Genomic DNA, 15,371 nt, shown 5'->3' with positions numbered 1-15,371 from the left:
GCTTCCCTGGTGGCGCAGCGGTTGAGAGTCTGCCTGCCGATGCAGGGGACGCGGGTTCGTGCCCTGGTCCGGGAGGATCCCACATGCCGCGGAGCGGCTAGGCCCGTGAGCCATGGCCGCCGAGCCTGCGCGTCCGGAGCCTGTGCTCCGCAACGGGAGAGGCCACGACAGTGAGAGGCCCGCGTACCGAAAAAAAAAAAAAAAAAATCAGGAAGTGTGATGCCTCCAGTTTTGTTTTTCCCATTCAAGGCTGTTTTGGCTATTCAGAGTCCTTTGTGATTCCACACAAATTTTAGAATTTTTGTTTGTTCGTTTCTTTAAAAAAATGCCGTTGAGACTTTTTTAAGTTTTTAAAATTTATTTATTTATTTAAAAATTTTTTTTTAATTTTTTGGCCGTGCCACATGGCATGTGGGATCTTAGTTCCCCAACCAGGGATCAAATCTGCACCCCCTACAGAAGCACCAGGGAAGTCCCAATTTATTTATATTTTTATTGAAGTATAATTGACCTACAACACTGTGTTAGTTCCAGGTGCACAACATAGTGATTCAATATTTCTGTACATTACAGAATGATCTGAACCAAAGTCTAGTTACCATCTGTCACCAAAGTTATTACAATATTAGGGCTTCCCTGGTGGCACAGTGTTTAAGAATCCGCCTGCCAATGCAGGGGACATGGGTTCGAGCCCTCGTCCAGGAAGATCCCACATGCCAGAGAGCAACTAAGCCCGTGTGCCACAACTACTGAGCCTGCGCTCTAGAGCCCGCGAGCCACAACTACTGAGCCCTCGTGCCACAACTACTGAAGCCCATGTGCCTAGAGCCCGTGCTCCGCAACAAGAGAATCCACGGCAATGAGAATCCCATGCACCACAATGAAGAGTAGCCCCCTCTCGCTGCAACTAAAGAAAGCCTGTGTAGCAACGAAGACCCAACGCAGCCATAAATAAATAATAAAGTTCCCTTAAAAAAAAAGTTATTATAATATTATTGACTATGTTCCTTATGCTGTACATTTCATCCCTGTGACTCATTTATTTTGTAACTGGAAATTTGTACCTCAATCTCCCTCACTTATTTCATTCATTCCCCTAAACCCCCTGCCCTCTGGCAACAATCTGTTTGTTTTCTGTATCTATGAGTCTACTTCTGTTTTGTGATGCTTGTTAATTTTTTGTTTTGTTTTGCCATGCAGCACGGTTTGTGGGATGTTAGTTCCCCAACCAGGGATTGAACTCGTGCCCTCGGCACAGAGTTAGCACAGAGTACTAACCACTGGACCACCAGGGAATTCCCAACTTTTTGGTTTTTTAGATTCCACATGTAAGTGAAATCATACGGTATTTGTTTTTCTCTGTCTGACTTATTTCACTTAGCATAATATCTCCTAGGTCCACCCATGTTGTCACAAATGTCAAGATTTCATTCTTTTTTATGGCTGAGTAAAATTCCATTGTGTATATGTGTGTGTGTGTGCGTGTGTATATATATATATATATATATATATATATATATACGCACACACACATCTTCTTTATTTATTCAATTATTCATTTATTGATGGACACTTAGCTTGCTTCCATATCTTGGCTATTGTAAATGCTGCTGCAATGAACATTAGTGTTTTTTTAATTAGTGCTTTTGTTTTCTTCGAATAAATACCCAGAAGTGGAATTGCTGAAGGGTATGGTTGTTCTATTTTTAATTTTTTGAGGAACCTCCCTATTGTTTTTCATAGTAGCTGTATCAATTTACGTTCTCACCAACAGTGCGCAGGGTTCCCTTTTCTCCAAATCCTCGTCAACACTTGTTTTTTGTTGTCTTTTTTCTTTTAATTTGGCCGCACCGCGTGGCATGTGGGATCTTAGTTCCCCAACCAGAGATCGAACCCGGGCCCCAGCAGTGAAATCACTGAGTCCCAACCACCAGACTGCCAGGGAATTCCCATTGTTGTCTTTTTGATAATAGCCATTCTGATAGGTGTGAGGTGATATCTCACTGTGGTTTTGGTTGCATTTCCCTGATGATTAGTGATGTTGAACATCTTTGAATGTGTCTGTTGGCCATCTGTATGTCTTCTTTGGAAAAATGTCTATTCAGGTCCTCTGTCCATTTTTTAATTGAGTTTTTTTTTTTGATGTTGAGTTGTATGAGTTCTTTGTATATTTTGGATATTACCCCTCATCAGATATATTATTTGCAAGTAAATCCTCCCATTCAGTAGGCTGCCTCTTTATTTTGCTGATAGTTTCCTTTGCTGTGCAAAAGCTTAGTAGTTTGATGTAGTTTGTTTCCCTTGCCTAAGGAGACATATTCAAAAAAATAATGCTCTTTGACTGATATCAAAGAGTGTACTGTTTTCTTCTAGGAGTTTTATGGTTTCAGGTCTTACATTTAAGTCTTTAACCCATTTTGAGTTTATTTTTGTCATTTCTTTTTCTTTCTTTCTTTCTTTTCTTTTTTTTTTTTTTTTTTTTAGCTGTACCACACGTCATGTGGGAGTCTTTTCTTTTTTTTTTTTTTTTTTAGCTGTACCACACGTCATGTGGGAGCTTAGTTCCTCGAACAGGGATCAAACCTGTGCCCCCTGCAGTGAAAGCACAGAGTCTTAACCACTGGACCGCCAGGGAAACCCCTCGAGTTTATTTTTGTAAATGGTGTGAGAAAGTAGTCTAGTTTGATTCTCATGCCTGTAGCTGTCCAGTTTTCTCAACACCATTTACTGAAGAGACTGTCTTTTCCCCATTGTATATTCTTGCCTCCTCTGTCATAGATTAATTGATCATATAAGCATATTTCTGGGCTCTTTATTCTGCTCCATTGATCTATGTGTCTGTTTTTGTGCCAGTACTATACCATTTTGATTACTGTAACTTTGTAATATAGTTTGAAATTGGGGAGCATGATACCTCCAGTTTGTTCTTCTTTCTCAAAATTGTCTTGGCTATTAAGGGTTGTCATTGAGACCTTGATAGGGAAAACACTGAATCTGTAGATCACTTTGGGTGGCATGGACATTTAAAAAATATTAAGTCCTCCATTCCATGAACATTACCTTAAATTAACCTTATTTAACATAATAAAGGCCATATAAGAAAAGCCCACAGCTCATATCATAATCAATGGGAAAAAACTGAAAGCTTTTCCTCTAAGATCAGAAACAAGACAAGGATGCCCACTCTCACCACTTCTATTCAACACAGTCCTGGAACTCCTAGCCACAGCAATTAGGCAAGAAAAAGAAATAAAAGTCAGCCAAATTGGAAAGGAAGAAGTAAAATTATCTATTTGCTGATGACATGATCAAATATGAAGAAAACTCTAAAAACCCCACAAAAAAACTGTTAAAATGAATAAACAAATTCAGTAAAGTTGCAGGATATAAAATCGACATATAAAAATTAGTTGCCAATATGGGAACATATGTATATGTATAACTGATTCACTTTGTTGTAAAGCAGAAACTAACACACCATTGTAAAACAGTTATACTCCAATAAGGATGTTAAAAAAAATTAGTTGCCTTTCTATTTACTAACAAGGAACTATCTGAGAAGGAAATTAAGAAAATAATTCCATTTGCAATAGTACCAAAAGAATAAAATCCTTAGGAATAAATTTAACTAAGGATGTGAGAGACTGGTACACTGAAAACACTGATGAAAGATAAGAAATAAATGGAAACATAGCTTGGTGCTTGTACTTTGTACTTCACAAAGTGTTTTCATGAGAGTATCTCATTTGAGCCTGATGCCAATGCTGTGAAGTAGAAAGGGCAGGTAGAAGGCTTGCCAACAGACAAGACAACCGAGGCCCCAAGAGGACTGGATGAGAAGCTGGTTATTCATCAGATTAGTGACAGAGGGTTAGATCTTGGGTGTCCTGCATGGCCTTTGGGCTCTTTCTATGGCCTTACTCAGATGACAGAGTAACCACTTAATGAGCACCAACAGCATAAACTGCAGTGGACCACAGGGGTTATGTAACCCCGATGAAGGCACCGCCAGTGCAGGCAACAATCCCTATGGAAGATAATACACACATAAGGCTGGGAAACATCTACGTTGTATCATGTTAAATAGGATTATGAAAGTAATCACACACACACGTACTCTACTGCTTGATACTCTTCAGTGGCCTCAGGCTTAAATCCACATTCCTATTCTTCAGTATAGCAGTCAAGGCCTGTCACAGGCCAGCCCCTCTCCAGGCCCTTCATGCCACTGTCTACCTCCCATTCCATGCTCTGGCTGTGCTTGGCTGCTTGTGGTTCCTCATGTGGGCCATGCCCAGGGACACATGCCCTCTCCCCACCTCTTCTTAAAATGTGCTTCTCATCAAGCTAACATCTACTTATTCTTTCCATCTTAGTTCAGGCATCACTTTCTCCTGGAAACATATGCACGCGTGCACACATGCATGGGACTCTTGGTCAGCTGTCCTTCTATCACTCCATATGATTCTCTATCACTTACTTGTCCATCTGACCCCTACTCTATGAGCTCCTTGAGGTCAGGGCATAAGCCTTTTGTCCCTCTGAATCATGTGTGCACAGGGCCAGGCACACAGTAAAGGCTCAACGCATACCTAACAAATGACTGTGTGAGCACGGAGGCCCAGCATGGAGCGCTCCAACAGCCTCGCAACTTCAGACGCTTCGCAAAGCGGGATGCTATTAAAGAATCAAGATGTCTGGGAAGGAATAAGGGGAAGGTGCAACTTCCCTGATTGTGGAAAATATCTTAAGCAACTTCCATGTGAGCTTTTGTCTGTTCTTCCCTGGGCCTCCTGACACAGGTGACTGGCAGGCTGATCTAGCCACAGGTTAGTGCCAAGCCAGGGGTTGGGAAACCTGAGCCAGTCAGCAAAGTCAAAGTGAGCAGTGGACTGTTCACAGCTGAAGACCCAGCGGCCCAGATAAATGAGGTGACTCACCTGAAGGCTCCCTGAAACTTAGCAGTAGGGTTAGTTCCAAACTCAGGCATTGGAATCTCAGTTCAGGGCTCTCTCTACAGCACCAGACACCCTTTGGATCTGAGGTAAGGCTCAAAGGGCTGTGGACCTGACCAGCACCAAGGGTCTTACATAGGACAGGAAGCACACGACAAAAGGACACACAGAGATCTTGAACATAAACATGTGCCAGACCAGCAATAATCAGCACAGGTCCCAGCAGAGATAGGCTATCGAGAGAATGAGAATCCTTAGACACATTTTCTCCTCCCTCCGTGCTAAAGATTCCCGTGTGTTTGTTGCTTTCCTGACTTTGACTCTGGACAAGGCACAGGCTGAATGCCTCAGGTGCCTTTTCTTCAAAACAACCTGCAAAGCAGCTATTAGATCCTCATTTGTACCTATGAAGACAATAGAGCTGAGAGGGGTAAGTATTTAGCTCAAGGTCACAGAGCTAGTAGTGGCAGGGCAGGAATTTGAACCTGAGTTTTCTCTACTAACCAAAGCGGCTTTGGGTGATCAGGAAACTTTAAACTACAGTCACTTTCAGTGACTCTTCAAGTCTCAGTTTTGCTGTCTGCAACTGAAGAAAATTTTGTGCTGGTGTTCTTCAGTAGTAATCCATGTGAGATCCACAGGGGTATTTTAGAGGCTCAACGCATGGTACAATGAAAGAAGGAAGATGACCATGTTTTAAAACAAACAGTCTGGAGCTGACCACCAAACTTTCTGGGACATTCATCCCTCAGCCAGCAGCAGAGGTAAGAATGGAAGTGTCTGAAACTCAAGGATGACTCAATAGTTTGCTTTTCCTTGGAGAGCAACAGACATGTAAATATACCCAGTGCTGGAGACTCTACTCATGGCAGACATGGGAGAAACCGAAGAGTACCCATCTCAGGCACCCAGTAAGAGGGAACAGCATCAAAGACAGCCTATGTGAGAGCCCAGTTTGTTCAGAACACAGCACCCAGGTCTGGCTGAAGGGAAGTGTGATGGTCAGTCTTATATGTCAGCCTGGCTAAGCTACAGCTCCCATTATTCAATCAAATGCTAACCCAGGCTTTGCTGTAAAGCTATTTTATAGATGTGATTAAAGGCTATAATCAATTAACCTAAATAAGAGAGATTATTCTACATAATCTAGGCTTCCATCAGTTGAAAGGGCTTAAGAGCAGAACGGAGGCTCCCCAAAAGAAGAAACCCCACATATGCCCAGCGGCCTTGGCTTGTGCCTGTGAGTTCCAGCCTGCCCCTCCTGATGGCCAGATCTACAGATTTGGGACTTGCCTTGCCAGACCTCACAATCATGCAAAGCCAATTCCTTGTAATAAATCTCTTCGTATATATCTCACACTGGTTCTGTTTCTCTGATTGATCCCTAATTGATATAGGAAGACAGGCACGTCTCAGAAGGTGGGGATAAAAGGGAAGCTCAAGCTGGACCTGGATTAGAGAGCCCTGCAGTGCATGTTAAAGGCTCTGGACTTTTCCTGAAAAGATAAGGGGAGAAGCAGAAGGGATTCCAGCAGATGAAGAGCAGAATCAGATCTGCATTTTAGATGCTGTGAGTCTGTCTCCCTGTAGGATGGTGAATGAACTGGAGTACTGGAGTATACAGGGCAAGACAGGAGGTGGCACCACAAAAAGGGAGGAAGCTGGAGCCAAAATTCAGGTAGGAAATGGTGAGATCTTGCTTGGACAAAGGCCTGGCAGTGGAAATGGAGAGGAAGGGGTGGGTTTGAGAGAAACTGAGGAGTTAAGCCTCGTAGAACTTGGTGACCTACTGGCTGGGGATGAGGGAGAAGGAAGAGGACTCCAAGATGATTTTCAGGTTGATGGCGCTTTTCATCCCACTGGACCTCAACGCTACATGGCAGCAACTAGAGGTGTCGTCTCCCATGCACCAGCTGCCAAATCAAAACATGAAGCCAAGGATACTCATTAACTACCCAGATGCTACATACAGATCATCCAGCTTGATACCAAGAATATGCCTACAAGATACCCTGTTGTGAGCCCTTTGGCTCTTTTAGACTAAATCCTTCAGCTGCCCCTGTGCAGAATAAGGTAAAAGGCAACATCTGGCAGAACAAAGCCAGAAAAACATGGCTGGAAAGATCCTGGGTAGGAAGGAGGGAGGTGAGAGCAGGGGCATGGTCAGAGCAGCTGTTTCTGCCATTTCCCAGACCTTGGAGTAGACCAAAGGCCTGGTGGGAATCTGATAGCCTCAGGGGGAGAGTGACTGCTGGGGCTCTGGCTGGTGAAAAATACCAGAGCTTCCACAGGAACCCTGGGAGAACTGGTGGTGAACATAGAGGAAGACAAGAAACCCAAGCAACACCACCCACACCACAGCTTTGACTCCATTTCCTGTCTGCAAAATGGGCAGAGTTATTCCACTTACCACCAAACAGGAGAAAAGGTATAATCAAGCTAGAAAAGACTTGGAAAAATACCAAGGTCTGTCTGGGAGAAGGAAGAGATGGAACAGAGGCATTTGTTTTAGTGACTGGCTAAATGATCTTGTCATGACCATTAGTTTATGGTCATGACATTTTTTTAAAATTTTTTTATTATTTATTCTTGGCTGCATTGGGTCTTCACTGCTGTGCACAGGCTTTCTCTAGTCGTGGCGAGCAGGGGCTACTCTTCATTATGGTGCACGGGCTTCTCACTGTGGTGGCTTCTCTTGTCGCGGAGCATGGGCTCTAGGCGCGCGGGCTTCAGTAGTTGTGGCACGTGGGCTCAGTAGTTGTGGCTCGCAGGCTCTAGAGCACAGGCTCAGTAGTGGTGGCGCATGGGCTTAGTTGCTCCGCAGCATGTGGGATTTTCCCAGACCAGGGATTGAACCCGTGTCCCCTGCATTGGCAGGCAGATTCTTAACCACTGCACCACCAGGGAAGTCCCATGGTCATGACATTTTAAAAGAGGAAAAGACCGGACCTAAAAACATTCATTAATGAGATTTTGTTTCTAATAACGGTGGACAAGATGCTACTAGACTAACCCTCTTGAAAATAACAACCATAACCTTTGGACAAAATAGAAAAGCTTTTACCTGAAGGTACTGAAAAGCAAACAAAATCAGGTAGAAACCAGAGGGGTGGTCCTCTTGTAAGGAAATGGCAATGGATAAGTTTCCCATTTCTTTTTATAGCTCTTCACCTAAAGGCAGGCTCCATTAGGAGCCAGGCCAGGAGGCTAAAACTTTGGTAGAAACCCAAAGCCGGTCTTACTGGCTTAAAGAATCTAAGGCAAAAAAAAAAAAAAGAATCTAAGGCCACTTTGGAGCAGCTACGACAGCAAGAAAGAGATGCTGGAAAGGACTGAGCCAAGGAGGTGGAACCCCAAAGTCTGCATATAAACTCAGTCTGACTCTATGGCTGAACTATGAACTGTGCATGCAGAGGGCATAACCAGCCTACTTTAAGAGATTTTAGCTGCCATTTACTACAGGGGAAACAGAGTTCAGAGGTTTGAGCCCAGCCACATTAACTGCCTGATAAACAAAAAAATCAGACTCTACAGAGGAACATAACAATCCAGAGTCTCTAAAACATATCACTCATAATGTCAGACATACAATCCACAGTACTAAACAACGCAGAAACAGGAAAATGCGAACCATTCAAAAGAAAAGGCAACCAATGAGACTGACCCTGAGATGACTGAGATATTAGAATGACAAGGATTTTTACAGAAGCTGGTATAACTATGCTGAAAGATTTTAAAAAGAAAACATATTTTTAATGAACAAATTGGAAATCTCATCAGAGAAACAAATTAATTAAAAAAAACCAAATGGGATCTACCCAAGAATAAAAGTATATGTCCACACACAGACTTGCAGCATATGTTCACAGCAGCATTATTCATAGTGGCCAAAAAGTGAAACCAACCGAAATAACCATCCACTGATGAACAGATAAGTAAAACGTGCTATATCCATACAATTAATATTATTCAGCCATAAAAATGAATGAAGTACATATGATACAACACAAATGAACCTTGAAAACATTATGCTAAGTGAAAATACCAGATACAAAAGACCACATTTACGTGTGATTCCATTTACATGAAATGTCCAGAATAGGCAAACTCATAAAGACAGAAGGTAGATTTGTGGTTGGCAGGGGCTCAGGGAAGGGGAGAATGGGGAGAAATTGCTAGTGGGTACAGTGTTTCTTTTGAGGGTAATGAAAATGTTCTGGAATTAGATAATGGGGATGATTGCACAACATTCTGAATATACTAAAACCCAATGAATTGTATACCTTAAAATGGTTAATTTTATATGTGAATTAAAAGGTAAGGTAAAAAACATTATGGGAAACTGGGTGATGAATATAAAACTCTGTACTATCTTTGCAATTTTTCTGTCAATATAAAATTACTCCAGGGACTTCCCTCACAGTCCAGTGGTTAAGACTCTGCACTCCCAATGCAGGGGGCACAGGTTGGATCACTGGTCAGGAAACTAAGATCTCACATGCCTTGTGGCAGAGAATAGAATAGAATAGAATAATTCAAAAATAAAAAGTTTATTTTAAAGTAATTCTATATGTAATAGCATCCAAAAACATTCTTAGGAACATAAATTTAAAAATATATTCAAGACCTGTACACTCAGAAGTACAAACCATTGCCAAGAGAAATGAAGAACACTCAAGCAGAGTTATACCATGTTCATGAATTGTTAAGATGTCAATTCTCCCCAAATAAGGGTGACCAATCATCCCAGTCTGCCTGGGATGGAGGGGGTTCACAAGATGCAAGAATATCATTTCTAAAACCAGGGCAGTTTGGGGAAAACCAGGATGAATTTCTCATCTAACTTCAAACTGATCTATTGTTTCAATACAATCCCAATTAAAATCTCAGCTATTTTTTTTTTTTTAGAAATTGACAAGCTGATTCCAAAATTTATGTGGAAAAACAAAGAACCTAGAGTAGCCAAAACAATTTGGAGGAAGAATAAAATTGGAGGACTCACAATATCTGACTTCAAGTCTTACTAAAAAGTACAGTAAGTACGGTATTGAGTGAAAGGATAGACTCAAGATGAATGGAAATAGACCCTCACATATATAGTAAACTGATTTTCAACAAAATTACAAAGTGAATTCAATGAGAAAGGCTAGTCTTTTCAACAAATTGTCATGAACAATTGGATACCCATATGACAAAAAAAAAAAAAAACTTCAAATTACAATTCATACCATTCACACAAATAACTCAAATGGATCACAGACATAAATGTAGAACCATAGAACTATAAAACTTCTAGAAGAAAACACAGGAGAAAATATTTAGGGCATGCAAATTAAAACTACAAGATACCACTATATACCACCGGAATAGCCAAAATTAGAAAGACTGACAACATCAAGTGTTGACAAAGATGTGGAGCAACCAAAATGTCTCATTTCATGGGTAGGAGTGTAAAATGGTACAACCACTTTGGAAAAAGGTGTCATAAAACTAAACATAACCTACTCAATGAGTCAGCAATTCCTCTCCTAAGTAAGCACCCAAAAGAAATAAAAGCTTAAAAATGTGAACACAGATATTCGTAAAAATTTTTTCATAACAGCCATACTGGAAACATCCCAGGAGTTCATCTAGGGGTAAATGAATAAACGGTGGTATATTAATAGAATGCAATTCTACTCAGCAATAAAAAGGAACAAATTAGTAATGCAACAGAGATGAATCTCAGAAACATGAAGCTGAGTGAAAGAATCCTCACACAAAAGAGTACATAGTACATGATTCCATTTACTTGAAGCTCTCAAACAAGAAAAATTAATTTACGGTTTAAAAAATCAGAATAGTGGTTACTTCTGAGGGTGGGGGAAGAGCTGACTGGGAAAGGACAAGAGGGAACTTTCTAGGGTAATGGTAATGTTCTAAATCCTGCTGGAAACTTGGGTTACACTCATGTATATTACTTGAAAAATGCTACACTTATGATTTGTGCATTTCACTAAATGCAAATTTCACTTTAAAAATTCCATTAGCTACTAAACCCAACAGAATGCCCTACTGCCAATTCATGATAGGACTTCAGAAACAAGGAAGAATAGGAGTTGGACCATTTCCTCTCCTCAGCATCTCTACACACTCCCCTTGGACACTCCCCAAATCAGATAAGGATAAGTCGTTTGCCCAACTCTTGTACCATCAGGCACCAGGTACCCTTGAGCTGTTCTTCTCCCAAACAAGATCCCAAAATAGATTCTGAAATTTATACCTAGTACAAGAGTGATTGGCCTCTACTCTTCCTGGGCACTTGTTTTTGTTTTTGTTTGGTTTGGTTTTTTGCAGCACCGTGTGGCATGTGGGATCTTAGTTCCCTGACCAGGGATCAAACCCATGCCCCATGCAGTAAGAGCGTGGACTCTTAACCCCTGGACGGCCAGGGAAGCCCCTCAACTATCCCCTCTTGAACTGAATATGAAATAAACAGGCAGACTCCGTTTTCTCTGAGAACACACGCAACTCTAATTGAAAGATACATTAAAACATAGAAAAAAACTAGAACAGTAGCTAGCATATGACTACATTAATGAAGCAAGTATTTTGAAGAAACCACAGGCTTTTTTTTTTTTTTGGCCCCGCTGTACGGCTTGCAGGATCTCCGTCCTCGACCCGGGACTGAACCCAGGCCACAGCAGTGAAAGCCCAGAATCCTAACCACTAGGCCACCAGGAAACTCCCCACAGGCATTTTTATTTTTATTTTCTTTCAATGAAAAAAGATGAAAGGCCACACTGAGCCTTTCATCTAAAAGAGTGGGGATAACTCAGCTATAAATTTCGAGGAACAAACTACTTTGGCCAAGTAGCTATCCCTCCCTTACCCCAGGAGGCCATCATTAACCTTTCAACTCCCCAGTGGGTGTGGTCCTGTAGCAAGAACTGATTCACCCAAACAAACACAGGTGTCCCCAACCTGTACCACCTGCAGTGGCTCAGCCTGGGAAGCAGAGGACTCCCTCCAGCTTCCAGAGCTCAACCCTTTCATTTGTTAAGGTCATTTGCTAATTTAAAAAAAAAAGAGAAACACAAAACACTTGAGGACTAGAGCACAAAAGAAGAGTTAGCTCCTGGTTATCCTGCTAAAGATCCTTTGTCCCCTTTTTAGGGAAATGCTGTCAGGCTGGAAACTATTTTTCTCATCAGAGTAAAGCTGAGGTAGAGAAAGTGAAGAGGGAAAGAAGAGGCACAAAACATGGAGAAAACATAAAGTCCTGCAGACCTTAAATTCAGGTCTGTCCCTGGGGCTCAGGATGCTCCTGTCTGCTTGGCCATGGCGCTCCTTCCTCACATCTTATGAGGCCTCCATGAGCCCCAGGTCCAGAAGCCCAGGAGAAGGACCCGTGGAGCACAATGGGTTTATAAAGCTGATGACCACCCCACCTCCCCTCCCTGCATTTTCTCTGAGCTGATAAGCAACATTCCCTACGCCCAAATGCTCTTATGTAGGAGTATGTGAGCCTTAAAAAACAGAACAACAACAAAATCTATAGCAAAGAGACCAAATTGATCTGACCGAATTGATTCTTTTGTCTTTTTCTAGAATTTTGCTCTTTCCCACAAAGTAACAGCAAGAGTGGAACGAGAACGTGCAATAGTTCTCAGCTGCTCTTCCTTGCCTTCCTGGAAGCCCATTTTAGCCTCTGGAAGCCAATGATGCCAGATTTGGGGAAGCAAGCAGACTGAAACTTCCAGTTTCTTTGGGAGAAGTCAGCTCCTCCTGTCTTCACCACCTTCTGGGACTCTTAAGATGGCCCAAGAGCTACAATGATGCCTCCTCTCCTTTGATCTGACCCAAGGACCCCCAAGTTAGAGTAGTAATTAGCAACTCTATTCAAAACAAACCTCCCTCCCCATGTGCATCCACCAACTAGCATCAAATAAGATCTTTCCCCGTTTTGCTCCTCAAAATGTCCTAAGAGCTGGTTTTGTACAAATTACAGCTAATTGTCCAAATTCTTATCAGGACTCTGTTAAAAACCTCAAAATCATTCCTGCCAAGAGCCCCACATCAGGGAAGATGACCCATTGTAAAGACCACTGTATTGCACACTCCACAGACTACAGTGTCCATCACATCCTGAATTGTGCAATGAGGCAGCACTACCTAGTGGGTAGAGAATCAGAGTACTTGATAATACGTTCACTTTGTCCACTGCATCTTTCAGATGGCAGAACACAGGGCCAACCCAGGAACCAGCATTCACCTCTGCTGGCTGGACCCCAGGTAGCGGCAGCACGGCTGCCTCTGGCTTAGCACAGGCCCTCTCTATTTCACCCTCAGGTCCAGACCCCAAGGCCATCCACTCCCTCTCTGCAATGTACTCTATGCTCACCCTTTGAAAGGGGGTGGGGGAACCAGAGAATGCAACCACTAATTCAAACCAGAAAAACCCGAGGACACAGAACTGAAGAGTTTTTCATCCAGTCTGTCTGAAAGACCCCTTCCCCTTTAAGAATTTTGGCTTGGCTACTTGGCTCACCGCTGTCAACGCCAGAAACCTATTTTCTTCACTCACTCCTGCAAATAAAAGGAAATGAAATGTGTGTATGTGGCTTTGCAACTGAGCTCTTTTTTGCGCTTAAGGGAAGAAAGGTGGGGGTCGGGGGTAGAGGACCACACAGAACTGGATGCATGGAGGTGAGAAGCCAAGGTGTAACCTCACTGGCCTGGGATGTGGAGACATCATCTCTGACTAGATGATACACAACATCAAGTGCCTCATGCTACACTGCTGCTTTATACCTGGGGACTAAAACAAATGTTTTTTATTTGCTGCTCCTTCTCCTCCTCCTCCTCCTAGGATGATTTATGGACTGAGACAGAGAGGGGTTGCTGGGTAGGAGTCAAAATTTTGGGCCGGAACAACTGGTGACTTGTCAACAGCACACCATCAAATGGTCCTCACAACCCCACTAAATGCAGACAGAACCAGCCTGTGACAAGGAGCTGACACCCACCTGAGTTTAGTAGGTAACAGAGACCACTCGGCGGTGCAGTGGTTTAAGGTCTCAAATGAGAAGCTATTTTATACAAGCAAAAAGCTGCTCTTGTCTCCTAACAAACGGGCTCTCTGAAAAGACTGGAAAGGAGGAATTCTATTTAGGTAATGGGATGGGATGTGCCCACAGCGCCATTTGTTATTTCTTTTTCCCTAGCAGTTAACAACCCCAAACCTTCCGCTAGGCCCTGATCCAAGACCACCACAGCATCCAGTAGAGCAGGGCATGAAAACCACAGCCTGTAGTCCGCTCCCAGTCTGTAATTTGAAACAAACAAACAAATGGACTTCCCTGGTGGTGCAGTGGCTGAGAATCTGCCTGCCAATGCAGGGGACATGGGTTCGGGCTGGTCTGGGAAGATCCCACATGCTGCTGAGGAACTATGCCCGTGAGCCACAACTACTGAAGCCCGCGCGCCTAGAGCCCGTGCTCCGCAACAAGAGAAGCCACTGCAGTGAGAAGCCCGCGCACCGCAAGGAAGAGTAGGCCCCGCTCGCCACAACTAGAGAAAGCCCGCGCGCAGCAACGAAGGCCCAACGCAACCAAAAATTAATTAATTAATTAATTTTTTTAAAAAGCCAGTTCACAATCGGTAGAATCTGGCCAGCCCCTGGTGCACCCTTCCTAAGCACCCCCATGGAGCCGAGACAGAGGCCCCTGTCTCCTGACCGCAACTCTGGCTCCCCGGGCCCCAAACCTCTCTCCCTAGAGCATCACTTTTGCAAGTAGAAAGTTCCTTCGACCAGGACCCTGTGCACTCCACTGGCTGAAAGAGTTGAGGAATGGAGTCACACTGGAGTCGGCTCAGGGCAGCGCCCAGGCATATCTTAGAGGCCGAAGCTCCTGTGTGCCAGCAAGAGGGAATGTCTTAGGAGGACGGCCCTCCTCCAGCCACTCAAGTCTGTCCTCCCAACCCCTCGGCCCCACCGCCACCTCCCGCTCCTCAGCGTTGAGCCTCGGGCGCACGCAACCCGGTGGCCGGGTCTCGGTCCCGCAGCTCTCGCGGAGCGCCCTCCGCTCTGGGACCCACACTCACCCACCGCCCGGATGCGGAAGCCGCGCGGCGGGCGCAGCGCCCGACGGCACCAGGCGTCGCGCAGCACCTGCAGGCTGGCCGGAGGCGCGTGCACCAGCAGCACCCCGCGCCGCAACCAGCCCTGGAAGGCCAGCCGCGAGGCGGCGCGCGCCAGCCGCGAGTTCCAGAAGCAGCGTGTGTTGGCGCGGCAGAAGGCGCGAAACACCGCACGGCCGCCCGGTTCCTCCGCGCCCCCCGCCGCCTCCTGCGCCTCCAGCCTGCAGAGCACGAGCGCCAAGGAGCCCGGCGCCAGTTGCACGGGCCGGGCCATGCTGCCTCGGCGGCCAGGGC

The 15,371-nt window shown here is 44.1% G+C and overlaps 1 protein-coding gene across 3 annotated transcripts in view; it reads right to left on the bottom strand.

The window, feature by feature from the left end:
• The window catches only part of STOX1 (storkhead box 1), a 51,054-nt gene extending 35,683 nt beyond the window's left edge, over window positions 1-15,371 (bottom strand). For 2 of the 3 annotated variants that reach the window (XM_007121048.3, XM_007121047.2), the window contains exon 1: window positions 15,042-15,351. In XM_007121048.3, coding sequence (XP_007121110.1) covers window positions 15,042-15,351 — 310 coding nt within the window. Of the gene's footprint in view, window positions 1-15,041 lie in introns of all 3 variants that reach the window. The other variant, XM_007121046.4, reaches the window with a different exon arrangement.

Source organism: Physeter macrocephalus, chromosome 20 (assembly GCF_002837175.3).
Source record: "Physeter macrocephalus isolate SW-GA chromosome 20, ASM283717v5, whole genome shotgun sequence".
NCBI classification, from domain to species: domain Eukaryota; kingdom Metazoa; phylum Chordata; class Mammalia; order Artiodactyla; family Physeteridae; genus Physeter; species Physeter macrocephalus.
This window is presented reverse-complemented; position numbering and strand designations above follow the sequence as displayed.